At 38.9% G+C, this 22,929-nt stretch overlaps 1 protein-coding gene across 1 annotated transcript; it reads left to right on the plus strand.

Annotated features, from left to right (window-relative positions):
• The first annotated feature begins 3,373 nt into the window (after positions 1-3,373).
• LOC108680695 lies at positions 3,374-8,536 on the plus strand. The gene is made up of 5 exons (XM_018169581.2): positions 3,374-3,434; positions 4,574-4,878; positions 5,541-5,674; positions 6,760-6,940; positions 7,215-8,536. Exons 3-5 carry the CDS (start codon positions 5,587-5,589, stop codon positions 7,444-7,446), a joined length of 501 nt encoding a protein of 166 aa, XP_018025070.1. The 5' UTR covers positions 3,374-3,434; positions 4,574-4,878; positions 5,541-5,586; the 3' UTR covers positions 7,447-8,536.
• The last annotated feature ends 14,393 nt before the right edge of the window (positions 8,537-22,929 follow it).

The raw sequence follows: 22,929 nt of genomic DNA on the forward strand, positions 1-22,929 counted from the left end.
AGTACCGTCAGCTTCCATCACTAGTTTCTAATTTGTCCCAATTTACTGTTACGTGTTAGCTAATGCCACATGTATTTAAAATGGAAAATTTAATTTCAAATCCACCTTGCTAGAACGAATTTATTACTTGTATTCCCTATTGCAGCTAAAGTATCAAATGTAAATAAAAAGGTTTATGAAAGTCAATTAATTAATGGCATTGAACATAAATACAATTTTTAACGCGTCAAATGTTGATGCACTTATAGGTTTGTTATTGAATAGATTTAAAATCTATCACAAATAGTTTGCTTCGCTTAAAGATTTCAATACAAGTCTTATATATGTAATTAGAATTAACTACTCAATTGTAACTTATTTGGTGTATGTTACTATTCCTGAGCATCATATAACTAGCAGCTTAAATGTCTTCCGCAATCAATGATTTCAAGCACTTCATTGTCTTTTAACTAAATTAAAATATAATTTGAAATTAAATCTTTTTCGTCTTAGTTACAAATGATATTTTGTGCGTTATCTTGAGTGGAACGATAAACTGTTTCTAGTTTCCTGTGCCTAGCTTGCTCCTTCTGCCTCCATGACCCCATTTAATCCAATAGCTAATTTCAAACGAGATCTGCTTAGATATTTAAAGTAAAGTGTCGCCGATATGTTTGAAAATTGGCTAGTAATTATCGCTTAAACAGTTAACAGGGACAGTAATTATAGTTAAACAGTTTCGGCGCTATGAAAAAATCGTTTTCTCTTCTACTGCGAATTTATTGCCTTAAATTACTCTGCACAGTCCTAATTTGAATTGAAATCAACAGCGTGAAGCCGACATGTCAACGTGCAAGTTGAAGCGTTCGATAACCGAAATACACATCCATAACGCGCTACTCGGATGGTTGCACTCATAAAAATAAGATGGATACAGAAATTTTATTAAATGATATTCGTATTAAAATCACTTGATTGCTTAAATCGCAAGTTTATCAAGAATTTAAAAGCAAAGAAAACCGCCAACAAAGTTTACCATTTCTCAAGAATGAGAACGTTTCGGAGTCCAGCTCCATTGTCAGTTCATAAGTTCAATACTTTTAGGACAAGCAGAATCAATTAGAGAACTAAATTTCACATGGAAGTTCAAATCCTAAATTAACAAAAGAAAAAATAAATACACGTGAGGTGGTAGGCCGATCTATCCCTTTCGTGACTGGCGGGACTGAGACGTCCCGCTCAATGTTTTACTCCATAACTTGCATACAGCATAACATTCAAGGCATAGCTAACTACAGGGACACATGAGTAAAACTCCTGCGCCTGTGTCAACTCAAAAGTAATTGACTGACGGGACTGTGACGTCCCGCCCAACGATTTACTCTATAACTTGCATGTAGCGCTAAATTCAAGGCATAGCTAACTACAGGGACATATAAGAAACACTCCTGAACCTACATATGTCCAATCTAAATGAATATTATTATTTGTTCTTTTTGGGACATGTTATTATATAAGCTATTACTATTTGCTAAAGAAAGTTTGTGATATTATTCAACTACCAACAAAAAATATTACGAAAATGTTTTTTAGCAAAATCAGTGATGTCGCAAATTGTGTCACCTCAGATGGAACCATATACTACCGGGATTTTCTAATTTTTACTATTAACATATATTTGATTATTTTTTACGGAGATGCAATATTCAGTCCAAGTTCATGATGATTCTGTAGAAAAATACGAATAAAAAGTTGTCGAACACATTGCAGTTACGAAAGGGCTATTTACAATTTCAAAGAGATAGGAGCTGAGCATTTACACTAGCTATGTTTCTGTTTAAAAATATACAGGGATTCTAAAAATCGGAGGTCTGAGACACCGGTCGTGAAATCTAGAACTCTTTAATCACTATCGGACACCGTCACTTTGCACTGCTCGTCATGGACGCGCACAGCTGTGCAATGTTCCGATGTCCGATAGTGATTATAGAGTTCTAGCTTTCATGACCGGTGTCTCTGAAATCCGAATTTTAGAATCGCTGTATATTTTTGAACATAAACCTAGCTAGTTTAAATGCAGCCTTCCGCTCCTATTCCCTTGAAATTGTAAATAGATAGGCCTGCCACCTAACGTGAATTTATTTTTTCTTTTGTCAATTTAGGATTTAAACTTCTATGTGAATTTTAGTTTTCTAATTGATTCTGCTTGTCTTAGAGGTATTGAGTTTTTGAACTGAGGATGGAGCTGGACTCCGAAACGTTTTCATTCTTAAGAAATGGTAAATTTTTTGGCTGTTGTCTTCGCTTTTAAATTCTTGATAATTATATTCGGAGCAAATGTTTACGGTATTTGCGGCGGGTGGATAGCTAGAGGTCAGCATAGCCCAAGTCCACAGTGCGATTCATATACCTTCCCGAGCGTAACGCAGCCGGGCATCTTCACGGCTTTTGACACAAAGCGCCCACCACAACAGCACCGTTCAGTGAGTCGCCTGCCGAAGACCACCACTGCCCTGGAAATAATGGACCATCATGATTCCTGCCTTCCGGAACGTAGCCTTCAACACTTCAAGCCGTACGCATCTAGGCCGTGGGTCGAACCAGCCCTCGGTCGAACGGCCACTTGTCGAAGAACGATAAATTTTGGAACAGAACTATGCTATGTGAAACCTAACCTCAGATGCGTTGAACGTAAAATTACGTAATTTAACGATGCCCGGAAGTCATATTCGATCCGCGGCCTGGTGGTGCACGGCAGGTGGTGGTCAAGGTCGGAAGAGGAAAAAGCCGAGTGGTACACGGCTGATTGGTGTAGGTCTGGAGAGATCCAAAGCGTTCGATTAAGGGCTTTTTGGTGCACAAAATTGGTGGTGCACGGCTGCGCTCCCCCGTTCAGTCACAGGCCGGAGCACATACAGGCTTGAGCACAACTGGCCGGAGCGCAATAGACCTTACCGCAACATCTACTCCTTACGTAACCTAACTTAACCTAACCTGCGCCGCCTGTTGCGGTAGGGCCTGTTACGCTCCGGCCAGTTGTGCTCCGGCTCTGTGAAGCAGTGGCTGTGTTGTGCAAGGCGGATTTACAGCTAGCCGGAGTTACCCACAGCTCATTGATCTGAGGCTATGTGTAGATATTGCATGCTGATGGTTGGCGTTGGGCCCAGGGCCTGTTTACGAGTCAATTTTGTTACCCACGGCTGCGCTCCCTTTGCGGCTGCTAGCTACTTATAATAACAGCGGAAACGCGGTTAGTGGAAATCCGAATTTTTATTTTGTGTTGCCTCAAACAGGAAATGAGCATTCCACTTGTACGTCTCTCCAGCTCTTATCAGTTGCTGCTGCTGATAATATAAGTTATATAAAGTCTAAGCTATGTCTTATTTCGTTCATACGCTCCACCTCAACGAAAGAAGTAACAGCTTGCACCTCCTAAATAACACTGCTGATCACTGGTGAGACGTTCTTTTCTCACACGAGTTTATTTCCAAAGCTCTACATTTTTGTTCCTTCCGTATAACCGTTTAATATGAATACTAAGTAAATCAATGGCCTACCAAATTACACTTTTTTTCTTAGTAAACAGCATCCTGATCCGACAATAGACCTAACTAGGCATGTGACGTTGAAATCATGTTGATGTAATGTTCTTTCTGCAGCAGATGCCCGCATGGTGGAAGGTGCCTCCTTATAATGTCACCACTTAATTTATAGTTAAAAATATTGTATACCTGCGTTAGAAAACTCAACTATTTGAAAACCCACACATGAGACTTGCATATTTGATTGATGCATGGTCTTCTTCATAGCCTCTTCAGTAATAACCATCTACCTTGCTTTCCGCATAACAAGATAAGCGTTTAGCCACAGAATGGTTCAGGTGAAAGTTCTCCTTCACTGCATCTCTAGGTTTCTACTCTAATTTAGGAAAGTTTCAAATAGTTCACCAACAAATATTAAAAAGGCAAGTTCAATAATTTTTAATAATTGAGCTTGGTAGAATAAAAATGTAAAAAACAGTTCGTTTTTGTTTACTGCATATGAATGGAATTTGTTCCTTCCAAATCCTGTGTTCAGAAATCTATTATGAATTCAGATTTAATGTGTAAATTTTGTAGAATTTACTTCTTAGAATAATGCATGACTTGGGAAAGAATGACTTGCCATAGAGCATTGCTTTCCTAGTGACATCCAATATATCATTACGATTTCGAAATATTAAGGCAGTATTATAAAAAATATTTTGTAACAAAAACTACAGGTCTCACTGTCCAATTCACCATGTCTTCCACATTTTAACGGGAATAATTATGCATCAATATCCCTGCGAATGAGAATAGTGAAATTTAGATAGATCAATTTGTTGACTTCCACTACCGATCTGAAGCTGTTGGAGATGCGAATACGTTGGTGGTAATTTCTTTACTGTTGATGGTACTGTTGCGGTTATTTTCCATACCTGAACAGTACCAGAAATGTAAATAAAAAATTTATTGCTTGGTATGATAAAAAACATCTATTACGTAATCTCTACGCTACCAATTCTTACTTACTTCTTTTTACATTATAAAACGAAACTGTTCTTTTGGCAAAGGTGTCTCCAAAACTGGCTGATGAATACACGAGTGACAAGGAACAATGGAGGATAACTAGTGAGGAAGATGCGCAGAAAGCCCTTTCTGCCCTTGAACAAAACCAGAAGCCACCGGAAAAAATTATCGTGCGGTCCACCGCCAAAAAGACCAAAAAACCAATAGAGGCCAGCCTATCGCCCCTGCTGATCAAGCTGGCCGAGGCAGGCAGAAACATTGACTTGCATCTCTGGGACTCCTTTTGGCGGAAGGAAACTCCCCCTGATGACAGCTACAGGCTGGGAGAGTTTATCAGGGCCGGGCATGCGTGAGTTGACAGCTAATGAGATTCTTGCAACATTTAATGTGTTCTAGGCTATGTACATAAACTGTATTTTATGAAGTGTTATGAAATAATTTTTCAAATGTAGGAATGTATGAGCATTAATTGCACAAAAATATACATGGGAGGAAACTATATAGAATATAGATCATTCAACGGCATTACAAAAATTATTTTTTTTAAATAGGCAATAAGATACCACTATTTGAATATTCTAGGCACACCTAAGGGAGCTGAAACCAGTATCAGTAATTGATCAGTTAGAGAAGGATCTTATGCCGCTATCTGTGATGAAATTGACACTGAATATGGGCACTTGTCCGTTGTGATATGAATTAGTCTTGCATTTGATTTGATCTGCGCTACCCAAATGACTGTGTCTGGAGATTTTATATCTGAGGGGATTTTCGGGGTAGAAATCTATGACAGCTATAAAGAGGTTGAGTCGGCTGGATTTACAATGAAGGTTTAATGACAGAAGTACAGTAATTATAATTTCACTAAATTCTTGTGACACGAAAAGTTCAATTCTCGGGAAGAGGGACACACTGAGAGATAGAAAACGAACCTATACATCACTTCCCACCTTTACATCACTACTCACTCAGCACAGCTAATTTGTCTTAACTTCTTCGTAAAAACAACAGAGGGAAACTGACACACTTCTTCGGCCATGTCGACTTCGCCACTGCAATGAAGATGACGTCAGTAGAAGATTTCGGACTGCGCCTGGAGAAGACGACGGACGTGGCGGAGTTGAATTCTTTGGAGAAGTGCAATAGTGAGTATGCTCGATCAAATCAGTGGGTTTTATATTTCAGGTTAATCTATTATATACTTGAGAAAATTTGTTTGTTGAGTGTGTGTAGAAGCCGTTTCGTTTTCGCGTTCAAGAACAGACTAGACAAGGCCATGCATGAGCATATGTTCAGTCTTAAAATGCCTCGTACCCTACGGAACAACTGATATCTTCCGTCCGTAAGGCCAGTCTAGTCAAGAAAAGTACAAGAATCGGCGACAGGCCTATCCAGGCCTATTATTTAATGCCGAAGATACTATACTATACTATACTATACTATACTATAAATGCGTGCCCACAGTATTTATCGAACTGGATATTGCTTAGATTTGGAATTTGATTTGAATGTTGGTATCACGGAGAATCATCAGGTAGGCATGCATGGGTGACTAATTGTAGGGTCGACTAATCAAAAATTTATTATTACTGACTCTTTCATCGCTATGATAAAAAATTTTCTTCAAATATCAAAACGGAAGTTGAGGGTTCTTTGTTAAATGTAGGTTTGAGTGGGTGACCCATAAATTACCATTAATTCAGTTAAGACTATTTGAAGGCAAAGACTACAGATTGACAACGGAAACGGAATTCTCATATATCATAAATTATCTAACTATCTCTATTTATTTATGCTGGGATTGATAAATATGCCAAGTTGCCCTGCTGATAAATAAAATAAAAATTTTTGTCATAAGAACGTTTCGAGCTCTTATTTAATCACCTTGTCTAATTCGTGCGAACGAGCAAAACGCTTGTCTTTGAACAAAGTGGTGATGATGTATGGATTGTTTATCTTTCAGATATGCTTGAGGTGTGACTTGTAGACAATAGTGTAATTGTGCGAGCACTGCTACTTGTAGATGTTTTTATGAAACCTAATCTTGTTGATGTTGTAAACTTGAATGCTGCAGACATTAGGGATAGTGATAAAGTTTGGTTTATATGCAAAAAAAGTTTAGTTTATGTTTAGTTTATGTGCGAGCGTATTACGAGCAATCTGTACCAATTACGAAAAATGCTAACTGATTGAAATATACTAGTGTTCAGATATATACTTTTTTCTGCAGGTGTTGCCGTCAGCAGAAACATCAAGCCGGAAGATATCACGGAGCGATTGAAGTCAGTTCATAGCATCACCTTCGCGAAGCTGCAAGACGATGAGGTGGCCTGGGCCGTGGCTGTCGCTGAAAAATTGTTGCCCGAGACTCACCAAGATAGACTGCCAGCTCACCTCAGAACTGGAAAAGCGTGAGTTTGCGGATTTATTGACTCTAAAGCACCACGTTACTTCTTTTTTTAATAATATTATAGTAAATTACACCATAGACTTTATTAGTCGAAAGCGAAGTCTTTCATGTCATTTCGGTGTCACTCATTACCCATGCTCTCTTTCCCACCTATCTTTATTAATAGCGTGATAACATCCAATTTATAGTAAATACAGGATATCATGAGTCATATGCACTTCATCATCAAGAAAACCCTTCTTGTATTCTTTTAACAATATCTCTGCTCTCGGCAGGCTTAATCAGCTTATCCTGAAAAGATGGTTCCTGACACGATCGGGTTTGGAAGAGCTGCTGAACACTTCTGATCCAAATATCGCTTCTATTTTCTTGGAGGTTCACGAACACCACACAATCACGGATGAAGAAAAGAGCAAGCTCTGCGAGCTGGCCGGCCAGAAGGGCATAGAACTCTTCTGGCACATGCCCAAATTTCATGACAACAGAGGGATAAAGAGACGCCAATAATCTCCTTCATGCTTTCGTATTGGGAATTTCCAGAAGCATCCATAAGCTACAAACCATTTTCAAAGTTTACTATCAGTTTTTATTGTGTTCCTCGCCTAACTGATTTCATTATTTTTCTTTTTTTTTACTTTAGCAGCCCACAAATTGTAGTTTATCTCTAAAAACGACTGTTATAGATGCACCTTATTAAGTGCTGATCGTCCGACTATAAGGTGCTCAGCAATCCATTCAACCTTTCCCAACATCTGAGGTTCCTACTAGCGCCGAGGTGGATTCGAGGTGCATCTTGGATTTAAAACACGACTTTCAGTTATGTTTGATTTAACATGAGATTTTGTTTGTCTCTAATATTAAAGTTTTTGCTCAGTTTATGAACAAATGATTTTTTCTTATTACTGATATCCACATAGGTCTACTTGTACACTTTAACAGACCACCTCTGAATGCAAATACAATATACATTCGAATAGGTAATCAAAACGAATACAGGTGATTGACATTTATTTAAATGATTGATTAATTAGTAGCTTAGGGACTTGTCTTAGCAATGAGATGATCTTCAAAATACAGACCGTTCCGCAAATATGATTGACTATTTCAATGTTATCATTAGTCTTGGGATGAAGTAACTATTTCCATTATTATTAGAATTTAAAGACCTAGTAACTCTACTTATTAGAAAAAGTTGAAGCGCTTTTGAGTAATTACGCTATTTACACCAGGTGAAATGCATTCGAGTTCATTAAAAGGGCGATTTTCTGTTCATTCGACAAAACTTTGAAGATAATCAAGGTCCAAATATAGGCCTATAGAATTCATTGATCAGTGACACTAATGAATGATGTATTTAAACTGAATTTGAACTGAAATTTTCTTATAGTTTTACAAAACAATGCTATGAAGCTAAGAGTCAGGCGCGTTGTTTGCTTATTTTAATGTGATTTATGTATTTAGGAGTCACGATTTTTTATTCATTTCCTCGTGGTATAATTTTTTAGGTAAGATAACTAATGTTCTGCTAGCATACACTTTTGCGTCCATGCATGAAAAATTATTGAGAATACTATACATTTATTGAAAAATTGATTGAGACCATTAAGTTTTAAAAATTTAGTGCTTAACTGTAATTCATATTTAATAAAATTGTTAACGATGCTACTGAGCGGTATGTAATTCAGATTAGCACTAGCAGACTTATTGACTCTTCATATGCGCACTGCTAACATGCAAGTTTGCTACATTAATTCTCTCTTCCTGGAACAATAAAAGTTTTAGTAACATTGCGCTCGACTCCAAATTATATTTTCCACATGACCCATGCCATTTTCGGGCAACGACATCAAATGTGACTGAGCTGTACAAAGTAGTCGGTATAGGTCTCCAGTTGGGCAAGATTAGCATTAGCACTGATCATCACGTCAATACATAACGCATCTGTATGTTAAAGCAGGATAAATACTGCAATTTGAATTGAAATGAAATGTGTGTCAGCAGGAAGCAAACTTCCACAATCTCACAATCCTCCACACAAAAGCACATTTCCACAAAACGTTAATCTGCTAATGATAATAGATAAAGTAATATTAAATCAAATACTGGAACCGTTCACTTCAGAGCAAGATTTACTGGCCATTTTACATAGACACCGGCAACTCTTCTCTTTCCTGATCTGAGCAGATTACGCAAGAAATTAGCTAGTAGATGAATTGTTGTTACGGAGGCAAGAGGAGCATGATAGGGCGAGGGAATGAGGATTGGTTTATTGTTTTATAGATGATAAAGCTGGAAATATTATTGGAAACTGTTACCGAAAAAAATGTAGTTTAAAGTAATATTTTGATTGCATTAACATAAGACGAAGCGCATGAAAGTAATTGTTCGTGAAAGCTGCTTGTATACGATGCGCAGAAATAGCGAATTTCACTATTCCTGTGGTAAGTTGTTCTATCTCATCACATATTAAGAAATTGATTTTAAGCGCCATTGTTAGCCTAGTTTTATCACTAAACTACACTGAAAAAAGTATGCGCGTTGAGCGTACAGTAGAAAGTTTACAGTTTACAAGAATGTTTTAATTTAACACATATAATAACATTGTTTCTGGTCAAAATGTCAATTTTATAATAGTGATAACATACTGTATATAGTGAGTTGAAAATATCATGCAATAGTGTTCGATTAAACGTACGTACGACATTCACATGCTCTATTGTTTTCATCGTTGGTGTTTGTTTCGCAGCGAATACAGAAGCGGTTTCGAAGTCATTCGACCTAAAACAAACAGCCGTTTGATTACAGTCGTTATTGGTGAGCCAAGTAAAAGATCATCGACAGTTAATTCGAACTTATTCGTTATTTCTAATAATGTATGTGTGTAGTATATATAGGTGCGCCAAAAGATTAATCTGGAGCTTTTGATATCCCAGACGTGCTTTAAGCAAAATAGGTTACATAATAATTCTACTTATACCAAATAGTTTCAATTGTTTTAAGTGTTTGTTAATTAAATCTATTATAAGTTTTAAATACTTATGTATTCACACAATTTTAAGTGGATTTCTTTGAAAACTTGCTGATTGACTTCTTCGGAAGCCCGCGAAACCGCGACAATCCACGAATTTTTTTCTCATCACATTGCTTGCATACACGTAATGAAGTGAAGCCGCGGCAGGCGAATAGCGATATAGCGAAGGATTACTTTATAACTCATCACTGTATAACTCATCACTGTATAACTCATCAATGTATAACTCATCACTGTATAACTCATCGCTGTATAACTCATCACTGTATAACTCATCACTGTATAACTCATCACTGTATAACTCGTCACTGAATAACTCATCACTGTATAACTCATCACTGTATAACTCACCACTGTATAACTCATCACTGAATAACTCATCACTGTATAACACAATGCATATATGGAGTATTATAACAGACCAGGAGTAATAAACATTACTAAGAAATTATTTTACTGTCGGCCATTAAATTTGTTATGATTTGATTTGTTTGTATTTATGGCTGCAAAAATCAAATATTTTAACTTGAATGCAGTCTATTATTATCCGTCGTTGTTTGAATTACGTTTCTATCGAACATTTATTTTTGAAGTTGAGTAATGTATGAGTCTTATTATTGAATATAAACGCAATAATTTCACTTATAAATATGAGAATAGGAAACTGAGCTAGGATGATGACGAAAGTTGTTACGAAAAATGCCAAGTTATTCTGCTTAAACCGAACAAATTCAGTTTATTCATTTTATCTCTCGCGTCAGGAAATTAGTGACGAAAATTACTTGGGTTGAACCTGGCTACAATCGCTCTCAAATTCATTGTGATTCGAATTAAATGTTATGAGAAAGTCGTGCAACAGCACCCTAATGACTGAGGCTAATGTTGCCTAGCAGATGAGATTTTATAGTTAAATGTCAGGAGCAAACTCCGTAGACTATTTTCCTTCTTTACCTGAGAGGCTCTGGTAAGGCAGCGCAATGTTAACGCCGTTTGAGGAATGAGATGTTTTATTATCATATAAATATTGCTTACTTAACTTGATTATGGGAGGCTTGCCAAAGCGGCACTTACTGCAGCCTCAGTCTTGATGAATAGTCTTCAGTACTAACTGGTGAATAATCTCCTAGGTGGAAGTAGAGAAGGCCTATGTAGAAGTAGATAAGGCCTAGGTGGATGTAGGGAAGGCCTATGTAGAAGTAGGTAAGACCTATGTAGAAGTAGGTAAGGCCTATGTGGAAGTAGGTATGGCCTATGTAGAAGTAGGTATGGTCTATGTAGAAGTAGGTATGGTCTATGTAGAAGTAGGTAAGGCCTATGTGGAAGTAGGTATGGCCTATGTAGAAGTAGGTATGGTCTATGTAGAAGTAGGTAAGGCCTATATAGAAGCAGGTAAGGCCTAGGTGGATCAAAACTTATAGCTTTGTTTATGGCATGCGACTGTAGCGGCAGCACGGTGCCTGCACTGTCTGGTAAGGGACATGCCGTCTTGCCCTCTATCTTGAATAATTCCTAATTAATATTTGAATATTCTTATCGAAATACTGGTGAGTTAAGTGGAATTGTATAATAATTTATAGTTTTTCTTAAATTTTACATTAGTTCATATGTTTTCAAAAACCGTTGCAAAATGTTAAATGAAGATGAGCAAGTTGGGACAAATGTTAGACATCCATGCGTTGCGCGGATACTCCAGTGATGGAAACAGGAATAACAGACCCATCACCCATCAACCAGCCCCGTTAATGTTTCAGCATTGAAGGTGCAACAGTAGGATGCCGCACTACAATAAAAGCTTATACTAATATCCACAGGAGATGTGGATGAAGAAAGTTCAGGTTTTTCCCAATAAGAATATTCAAAGATTAGTGCAATGATTGGCATCAGTACTGGCGCTCACGGTTTAAGAAAGTCTCTACAGAAGACATCATTAACTTTGAGAAAAAATATGTGAGTAAGAATTCATTATACTCTAGCATATTAAAATAGGATTATTCGTTGCTGTACAACTTGAAATCTTAAGAGAAATATTTTTCGTTATTTTTGTTTTTTCCATATTTTCTCTTTTACTCTTCCTATGAATGTACTCTATGAACTTTAAAAATTGTGAGAAAATCAACTTACGGGGTGCCATGGCTTTTTTCTTATGACTTCTTAAAAATGTTAATATCCGGTGGACGATCACAATTTGAGTATAGTACACATCAGGCAGCAGGTGGTGCGTTCGCTCTTGCGATTTTCTTGTGATTCTATAATTAGTAGATGATAAGACAAAGCTTTTAAACTTGAAACAAATATTTTGAAGACGTTTTTAAGGTGATTTTTGCTAATTGTTACCTCTAAAAATCTTAACTGGCTTTTTGGGACAATTTTCTTACATATGCTGTTATACGCATATTTTTGGATTTTTTAAAATTTTAAACGACCATCAAATCATGAAGGAATCAACCTTGAGGTCTAACATTTTGCAGTAAAACATCCGTAATACTGCATCTGTTGAAATTCAAAACTTCAAAATGCTCCACTCCTATCTATGTACAGCCTATGTCTTTTTGTGAATAGAAATTAGAACATAACAATTTGCATCGAATATGATGTTAATCTTCATCAGGGTCAGAGAAAGTGTTAGCAGACCTGGAGGCTGCATACAAGACAGGGAAGGGCAGCATGGACCACATCCTGGACGCTGTGCTGCTCTGCACCGTTGAGGATGAGCCGCGCTTCAGGAGTATCATTTACCGTGGATCGAAGAGGGCAGAGTGGAGCCATACAAAGTATACACGCTCGAAACGCAAGCAAAAAATATAACTCTGTACTCACTGCAGTGAGTGCCAGAGAGCTCATTTTCTCGTCCATGGAAACGTGGTCACGAACGGACAGACAGACAGACGGACGTACGGACATGGCGAGCACAATAGTGCATTTTTTCCATAAATGAGAAAATAATAATGACATGACGCAATAATAGTTTTGGTTTTCGTTTTCGTGCCTTGTTCACAGAAGATCTAAAATCGTGTCATTTGACCGGACTTTTTCATGACTGACGATAGTTTGAGATAGCTACTCGACTTCCACCGGGTTCGATATGGTGCTAGGCATTTCAAATCTGAACATATATTTTTCCATGACTTTATCTAGTCTGTTCTTGAACGCGTTCATACTTGGAGCGCCAACGATGTCATCGGGGAGGCTGTTTCACATGTCGGTGTCGAAGCGAGAAGAAATGTTGGCGCGTGGAGAAGTTGCAGCGTAGTTTTTTTAGTTTATAGCCGTGGCCCCTGGTGTTGGTTCTTGTTTCAAATTCTAGTAGGTAATCCTTCGGGGACTTTGTATAAACCATGAGTATACTTGTATTACAGAGGTGGGCAGTAGCGCGCTACATGTAGCGGCCGCTACATTTTCAGTAGCGGTAGAGGTAGCGGCGCTACATTTAAGCAATTGTAGCGGTAGCGGTGGCGCCTGCTACATATTTAAGAAGCGATACGAGGTTTTGCCGCTACAGCGCTACCGCTACATTTTTAGATAAAGCCTTTAGATTTTATTTAATAGTATTAAATATTATTTAAAAACCAGTATGATATTGTCATAATATAAGTTACAGAATAAAACTAAACGAAAGATTTCGGTGTAATGTTGTCAACCTCAGCCTGTTACTAGTGTCAACATGTTAGTTGTTACTTGTTAAGCATTTACCAGTTACCACTTACAGATATTTTTTCATGTTTCAGTTTTCTCTCATTTATTTTTACACAGTTATTGTTATGTTTCACCTTCCCTACATGGATGTCTACTTTAATCTAATCTCAAAAACAATCTACATATATATGCAAATCAAAGACTGATTTTTTATATGTATATGTGGATAATTTTTGAGAAGGTGGATTAGAGTAGACATCCATGTAGGGAAGGTAAAACATAAAAATAACTAACTTTTATTTACTGTATCTAACCCGTTCTAATTCGGTTAGGTCAATTGCAATAAAGTTGCATTGATATGTTTTGAAAATGTTTTATTATTATTAAATGTTTATGAGTAAATCCAAATAGCTGAACAATAAATATTTAGAGATTTCCAATAATTTTGGCCACTGTAGCGGCTAATGTAGCGGCGCTACATTTTACTGTAGCGGTAGCGGTAGCACCCGCTACATTTCAAAGTAGCGCTGCCCGGCTCTGCTTGTATACTTCATTGAGGTCCCCACACAGACGTCAATAACTGAGGCTTGGAAGCTTCATAATCTTTAATCTTTCCTCATAGGACTTTCCTTTCAAGCCCGGAATTATCCTTGTTGCATGTCTTTAACACTCTCTATTAAATTTTTGTCCTTTTCAAGTTTCGGTGACCACACGACGTTTCCAAACTCTAGACTCGGGCGCACGACAGCAACAAACAACTGCTTCATCGCTTCTGCATCTAGGAACTCGAAAGAGCGTCTGATCAGCCCAAATCGTTTAAATTGGCTTTATTAACTTGACCTTCAATATGCTTAGAAAATTTCAACTCATTGTCGATATTAACTCCTAAATCTTTTTCCATTGTCGACTTCGTCATCATCACTCTGTCGTTGCAACAGTGTCTTCTCATACTGTAATCTTGCTGTTCATTATTCTTACCAAGGTGGATTAACTTACATTTGTCCGCGTTAAAACGCAGCTGCCACTTTTCAACCCAGTCCACCAGCCTGTCAAGATCACCTTAATTGTAACTGTACTTTTTGCGACGTATTCTTCACTGTTTTATAAATTTTTGTGTCATCAGCATACATCGAGCACACGCTAGATACAGCTTCGGGCAGATAGTTAATAAACGCAACGAATAAAACAGGCCCGAGAACGCTTCCTTGTGGCACGCTGCTGCGCACTGAAGCCGTCTGATACGGACCCATTAATACTGACACGTTGGCGTCTCCCTACTATAAAATCTCTGATCCATTTGAGTACATTGCTGTCAATTCCCAAAGACTGCAATTTCCGCGACAGCCGCTCATGCGGGACACTGTCAAATGCCTTGGCAAAATCGAGGCACTGGCATCTACTGGCTCCCTTTCGTCCAGCAGGCGGGTCCATTCGTTCAGAGTAGACAAGAGGTTAGTGGTGCAGGATCTTCCGGCAATAAAGCCATGTTGACAGTCTGATAAGAGATTATTAGCATTCAAATGATCTATCAATCGATCCCTCACTATAGATTCCATTACCTTGCAAACGACACTTGTCAAACTGACAGGGCGATAGTTGCCCGGGAAGCTTTTGTCGCATTTTTTTAATAATGGTGTCACTTGAGCTTCTTTCCAGTCAGCCGGCAGCATTCCTTCGTTCAAAGTTTTTCGAAAAAATTACGTCAAAGGGCCGGCTAGGACAGTTGCTAACTCTTTGAGTAATCTGGGGTGGAAGCCGTCTGGTCCACTTGACTTGTTTGAATTTACAGCGATAAGGCGCTTGAGAACCTCTTCTTGTATTTCAAAGCTTGTTAATTTAGAGCCGACTGGGCGCTCCTCAATAACTGGAATACTGTTCAAGTCCTCTTCAGTGAATACGCTACTGAAAAACTGATTTCGAACGTCAGCCTTGCCCTCATCAGAGGATATCTTTCGTTGATCTACTTTCAAATAAGAAATACAGTCTTTTATCTTGCACTTCGAGCTAGCGTACAAAAAGATGGCTTTCGAGTTCTTTTTTGCATTTTTAGCGATATTTTTTTCGAGGGCTTTTACTGCGGTGCGACAGTTTTCTTTAGCTTGATTTCGAGCTCTTGCGTATAGGTTATAGTCAGCATCGCTACGAGTCTGTAAATAACGCTGGTAGGCTTCCTTCGTTGTTTTCGGCTTAGCTAGAACGGTACTGTTCATCCACTGAGTTTTTTGGCTCCACCAAGCTTAATTTTAGGTACACATGCATCAACTGCAGACATAACCATGTCCTTGAGAAATGACCATGACTCGGCCACATTCATGTCCTTAATACAGGGTGCGGCGTGGGAACTTACTCTTTTAAAAAAATCACAAAGTAAAAAGTATTAAAGATAGCGTTTTAATTCTTTCTTTTTTACAAAGCCACCTTCCTAGGACTAATGGCCGCCACGTGGCGCGCAATTCAAATAAGTAAGTTCCCGCGCCGCACCCTGTACAATTCGAAATATTCGCTGCAATCACTGCTTCACGGAGTTTATCATAGTCGAATTTCGCAAAATTCAAACGTTCACGCTTTCGATGCGTCTTCTCTGTACAGCACTTTAGACTGAAAAACAATGATTGGTAATGGCTTTTGCCCAATGGAGCCTCGTGACGAAGCTCATCTAACATTGATTCATCACTAGCAAACACCAGGTCTACAATATTGGGAGTTTGTTTACTTCTATAATGGGTTGGTTAGTAAGGTGCTAGGAAAGAGTCTCTCACAGACTCCATGAACATGGATGCTGGGTGATTCTCATCCCTTGGAGAGGATCCATCTGTCCAGTCTAGCTCTGGATGATTAAAATCACCAACGATCAACGCGTGTGACCTACGGAAAGCCATGCTCGGTAAAAGACTGTTTAGTACTTTATCGTTATCAGAGGAACTGTTTGGTGATCTATACACGACGCCTATGAGGAGGCTATCTTTGCCTTTGAGAGAAAGTTCGCACCACACTGATTCTCTAGCTGATTGATGCTCTGCAGATAAGTTGATTTGCTGGGCCCCATAAGAGGTTCTAACCCACAAAGCTACACCTCTACTGCGCTGCTCTTCATTTAAGTTATGAAAACAATCAAAACCTGGGCCTATAATTAAAAAAAGTTAAGAGATCGTAAGTTCACCAGCCAATCATTGACGGCCTTTCAAGCAGAATCCACCAATCATTGACAAGAAAATAGAGCGTAAGTACTTACGTTCACTTAGCGAGTTTTGAAAGTATGGCCCCCTGGCAACTGAAATTCAACAGGTACCATTTTCCCCCCGTGATTTTTAGGGAATGTTTCAGTAATACAAATAATGTCTATGCACTCATTTTCGATCACAGGTAACAACAGCTCACTTTTTTGTTCAAAACAGAATCCGAATTCGTGTAAAAACATGTTAAATCATTTCCTAACAAACATTGCTGTTATGTCGTATCAAAATAATAGTGAATACATATGACGGATGACCTACAGAAAACGATATGGTAAAAATACGATGGCGCATTTTGGAAAAATACAATGCTACGGTGGAGAAACACGCGCTACTAGGAAGAATTAAAGTATCGGTTCTCACAGGCTTGGAGGTGCGATGAATTCCTGTGCGAGTAAATTCAAGACGTGTTGCATCACAAATTATCAAACAGCGTGTATCTCACTAAATATCATAAATTGTATACATATTCTATCAAAACCTGTCAAGAAATTCACACAATTCATTCAACCGCTAAAATGAGGCCGGATGCGGCCGCTAGTGCCGGTGGGGACAAAGGTGGGAACCGACATGTTGGGATCTTACATGTTGAAATTGTCCATTCATTTTACATTCATTTGTTATGGTTCATTATTCACTGCCCAAGTACTTTTCAATGTGTTCAATATAGCATTTTCACTTGTTTCTCCACATTAGCATTAAATTTCCTGATACTTGCAAACACCCATACATATTGGCTTTCCAATACGTCTTCCCTGCATTTTCAATGCAATTTCACTTTTTTATCGTAAAGCTTCATTTATAGAAGTATTAATTTAATATTTAATGTTTAACGGGTTTGATATGTGATATGAGAAAATTTGAGAAGTGTTGTATCACAAATTCTCAAGCAGCGTGTATCTCATTAAGTTTTATAAATGGTATACATATTCTATCGAAATAAGTCAAGAAATGTACAGCTCATTAACGAAATTCAATAACTTCTCAACAAAGTTGTGGCAGGATGTATAAGCCGCTAGTGCTGATGAGGTGGCGACTAGCGTAAATGGCCCAATGCTGTTCACTACTCACGTCATAATATCGTTTTTTCTGAAAAAATTCTGTTTATTTTATTATATTTTATTAATTCGTTGTTTCATATATCAAATATTTTTATCCGCGCGTATTTGACATATATTGCTTTATATTTCTATTGTATTTTACTCTATGCGAGTTTCAATAGATAATTCACACACATTCAGGAAAGCAATCAGAATAAATCGCACCACGTGTACTGCTTGTGAAGAGTTAAAAAATATTAGAAGTTGCGTGTGAAATAATGGCCCGTATGCTAAATAAGACACTAGCACTACGAAGTAGCACTATGCACTACGAAGTGTCCTGTTGGTATGCTAAATCGTCACAGACACTAAGCACTTCGAAGTAGCTCTACAATCTTTAGTGTCGCTTAGTGTCGCACTACTGATTCGTATGCAAAAAGACTTTGAAGTGCTACTTCGCTGTTAGAGTACTTTATAGTGCCGCACTACGCTATGAGTCTATTGAAGAATGGTAGTTAAGTGCTCAAATAATTAATTATTCCCCAAGGATTTCTCATTCTTTGCAGAAGATTGATGTAAAATGTTTAATTGTGATGGTAATGGTACTAATGAAAATTGTGATGGTGAGCTGAAATTCGCAATGCGTCTGCGCACCTTTCCCATCATATATTTAACGTCCACGCTTCCCAAAGACATCGAACAAAAGAGAAAAGCATGGTAAGTTCTTGCAGAAGAATTCAAAATGACTCCAGAAAAAAATAATAAAATTCAAAACATGGTATCAAAAACAAGAAAAGTATTTTTTACTCCTACGCTGTTCATCTGTTTCGCCAAGGAAAATGTCAGCGATAAGAATAACATGTTATTCACTGTGTTGTGGGCTCAATCCTTAAGCCAGCTAGGCCCAAACACTCTTGATCATTTATGGCTCGTGTCGTCCTTCAACCCCCTTTGTCCCCTTCTCCCAGGGCTCAATTCATACGAGAGTTCATAGTTAAAGGGTGTAATTCTTAAGTCTCGAGGCTTCCCTGAAAATACATCAATAACAAATCAACCAGCGCAACCTAATGGACTCATAAATAAATACAAATAAATACATAATTGAATATCCTAATTTTAGACAAACACAGAATATATTTCCACCATAGTTTACAGATTAAGATTTTACAGATCCTTAGCTACCATGATGACACACGACACCCACCTCCTTCACGGTTCCGCACAACAATGACCAGCCTGCTATTCCTAACCCGTGCACGTAACAACAGATTCCTCTAAACCTAAAATTACTTGTCGAATATAAAAATACTTGATGAATTAAAATCTGGTCTATAAAACCCTAACATTACCCCCCTCAAGTGCAATGCACAGTATTGCACTTTAAACCCATCTCGGTAAATATTTCAAGAATTTACAAGCACACGTACAAGACCTAACATTACATTGGGTAACCTTAATATTAGACCGCTTACACTTAAGGACCTTTATTCAACTTAACGTCTAATAACACATTTAAAAAATCACAGACCAATATACAATGCGCGTCCTACGAAATAATACGTATATTTACAAATTCAACTGCCGCCACTATAGTAAAATACAATGCTCAAGATACTCAAGACGTCACATAAAATGTACGCGAAATTACTTGCTGCGATATTCAAGAGTTCTGGCTTGCACACGTGGGTATTCCTCCGCAGGTCCTTGTGATCTCGTCCATCTCTTATTTCCATCTCTTTTGCGAGTGACGATTTCGGGAACGATGTCAGATACTTCTTCCTGTTCCTGTGAAGCATCGCCATGAGACGCTTCGGACCTTTTACGCCACGAGCCAGTCACACGGCTATCGCTGGCCTTATAATCGCATATACCCGACTTCAGGTACACCGAATGTTCATGCATGTTAGTTAAAATATCACTTCCTACGTTCTCACCAACCACGTTATTCATCCCGACTATATCTGAACCATCGTAAGTCCAACCATCATTTAGTGATCTCGAAACGATCCTCACACGATCCACCAAATCTTCTTGAACTGCGACCGACTGTTCGAGCCATGCTATGAAATTATCAAGGACTCATCTCCGCTGACACCATTTCCAGTATGAATTGACGACCCATGCGTCGAAAGTTCATGCATCCGCTGCACATCCAAAGGTGTGGAAGCGCGTCGCTCTGGTATATTTACGTCATCCACGGTTTCATTTTCCGTATTCCAGCTCACAGAATCCTCTTCTGCATTAAAACCTTCAAACCTGGTAGTCTCTATAACATAAGAACCTGATTGTGAACTGTGCAAACCCGAAAACAAGAAGAACCTAGCTTTTATATCATAAAACCAAAATCGGAGACGCGTTAATGAATTACAATCGGGTAAACTACTCTTGTCGTGCTCAGCGAAATATTCATCAGGCAGGATAGGACTAGTGGGCTCTTCACAATCTAAATCGCAACTATTATTACCATTCAAAACACCCTTATCCCCTGAATGAAAATACGACATGGCTGAACTCGACACCACCAGTCCAGTGTCGGTTTCGGAATCTGAACCACTCGAAAATGCATCCACGCAACCCACCGACGACGAGCTGTCATCAGAAGACTCCACGTCAACATGCTCAACCATAGCACCCACAGGAATATAATCAGCGAGCCACTTCGGATAATCGTGCCACAACTTCAACTGCCTATGGTGAACCTTCTGTATAGACTGAACATCGTCTTCTATTTCATATGTCAACAGCCTGCTATTCCTAACCCGTGCACGTAACAACAGATTCCTCTAAACCTAAAATTACTTGTCGAATATAAAAATACTTGATGAATTAAAATCTGTTCAATAAAACCCTAACAACTGAAGCGGTACACTTTTTTATATTCATGGCATGTAGTTCCTGAGGTTTTTACACGATGATGCCTTTGCTGTAAGCCAAACAGATCCATAGCTGACGAAGTAAACAATGTGAAATATACCGTAGTGTCGTCGTGAAGTGCGGTGTGTAGGACACTTCAGATTTTTGTAGTGCGCGTTATGCTTTTGGCCCTATTTAGCATACCAACCGTAGTGTTCCATGCCTCTCTATGGCTTGTAGTGCGTAGTGCTACTTCAAAGTGCTAGTGCCCTATTTAGCATGCCAACCGTAGTGTTCCATGTCGCACTAGTACCGCACTACGGCTTGTAGTGCGTAGTGCTACTTCGTAGTGCTAGTGCCCCATTTAGCATACGGGCCCACGTATGTACGCTGTGACTGAAATCACCTTAGCCCATCGCCCGTCTGCAAAATCTATTCGTTGCATTGTTCACGAAAAAATGAATAGAAGCTTCTTCCATTCTGCAATGTATCGAGGCTGAATTCCAAACATGAAAATGAAGTTGTATTCGCTTCTTGAATTTTCAGTTTCGAGTTATTAAAAAGTGAGAAATAATTGGCACAAAATTACATAAACTTGAATCAAGAGCTTTTCTTAGGTGCGAATTCAGCGTTTAATGGGCAGGGTGGCCCAGTGGTTCAGAGTACCAGGATTGGAGCAGAGAGGCGCGGGTTCGATCCCAGCTGTGTGCGCCAGTTTCTGGTAAGAATCGGCGAGGAGGCCGGGCGGTTAAGCACAGCAGCATTGTAGCAGTGAGTTGCGAGTTCGAGACCGCAAAATGCTGTGAATGTTCTGCGATGTTAAGAATCGGCGACAGGCCTACGGCCTAATAAACGTTGAAACCGCTATTATAAAGGCTGTAGCCCGTATGCTTGTCGCCGATTCTTAACATCAAAGAACATTACCGGCTTGCCGCGATCTTGAAGATGCAACACACTGCTCGAATCTCGGTACTCTGAACTTAACCAATGGGCCATCTTGCTCAGCTAGTGTTTCCTTGGAAATGAAATCGTGTAACATTGGCATCGATTTTTTTTTCAGTTGACTCGCATGTTCATAACGGAAGTTATGAACGGTAGCAAGTGGGGGAAGCAAATGCAGCTCATGGACCTAATTTCGACTTAATGGCATTTCTCCATAGGCTTGAACAACCCGTGTGATGTATGGGATAACATGGGGTAAGATAATACAGACGGTAGATGTGACTCAGCTTAAAGTTTTAATGAGACATATCGACTACCGACGGCAGACGCACGGATACCGCGGCCAGGGGCAAGTGAACGTCATAGGCTCTAGACGGGGCCTTCAGAATTTGATGAAAATGCTAGGACAGAAATGAAGCAATCTCTCAGTGAAACTGTCGTGCACTTCAGACGATAGGAAATTGTGGAAATAATTTTTGTACGAGCTACGTAATCGAAAAAAATATTCAGTCGAAATAACCTGTCTTGTAGCTGACAAATTCACCGTTAGTATTCGGCATTTCAATTTTATTGTGTGCTCGCGCAAAAATAATGAAGAAAAATACATATTACACACTAAATTCATCGTAAATACTCACTCATCAAGACAAATGTTGAATGGCACAAACAGGAGCGCGCCGGCCAAGTCCCTGGCACTGCGAGAATAGAAAGTCCCAGCGCGATGCGAGAACAGTCACAAACAAACTGAGATGAGCGACTGAACGGTACCACCAACACCCCAAGTTACCCAACTAGTCTCATTCTGCCCCGCAGAATCCGCTATCTGTTCGCCTCAGCAGCGCTCTGTAGCGATGATGTATCGTCCGCGAACGAAACTAGTGCGTCTATTTCTTGGTGTTCTCATATGAATATATTATGCACGGATAGCATTTTTAGTATCATTTCACGTTTTAATAGAACCCAATTCGCAGTGAGTGTAAGCTGCACTGCGATACAATTATTTATTGTATTCCATTATAATCTGCCGCAAACGTCTCCCTACAACGTTTATAAACGTCTTCGCAGCATCGCTTCTCCCTACCCTGTACTTCTGCTCTCGTCTTCCTGTTCATCGCTCTCCCCTCCCTTTGGTGCTCTCTCCTATTGTTCTGTGTGAGAGAAAATGCTTTGAGTGGGAATGCACGGACATACAGCCTACAGGTAGAATGAAAGAAGAGAGGATATTTGTTTTATGTGTGACAGAGGTGAGAGGGAATCT

Source organism: Hyalella azteca, unplaced genomic scaffold (assembly GCF_000764305.2).
Source record: "Hyalella azteca isolate HAZT.00-mixed unplaced genomic scaffold, Hazt_2.0.2 contig9179, whole genome shotgun sequence".
NCBI classification, from domain to species: domain Eukaryota; kingdom Metazoa; phylum Arthropoda; class Malacostraca; order Amphipoda; family Hyalellidae; genus Hyalella; species Hyalella azteca.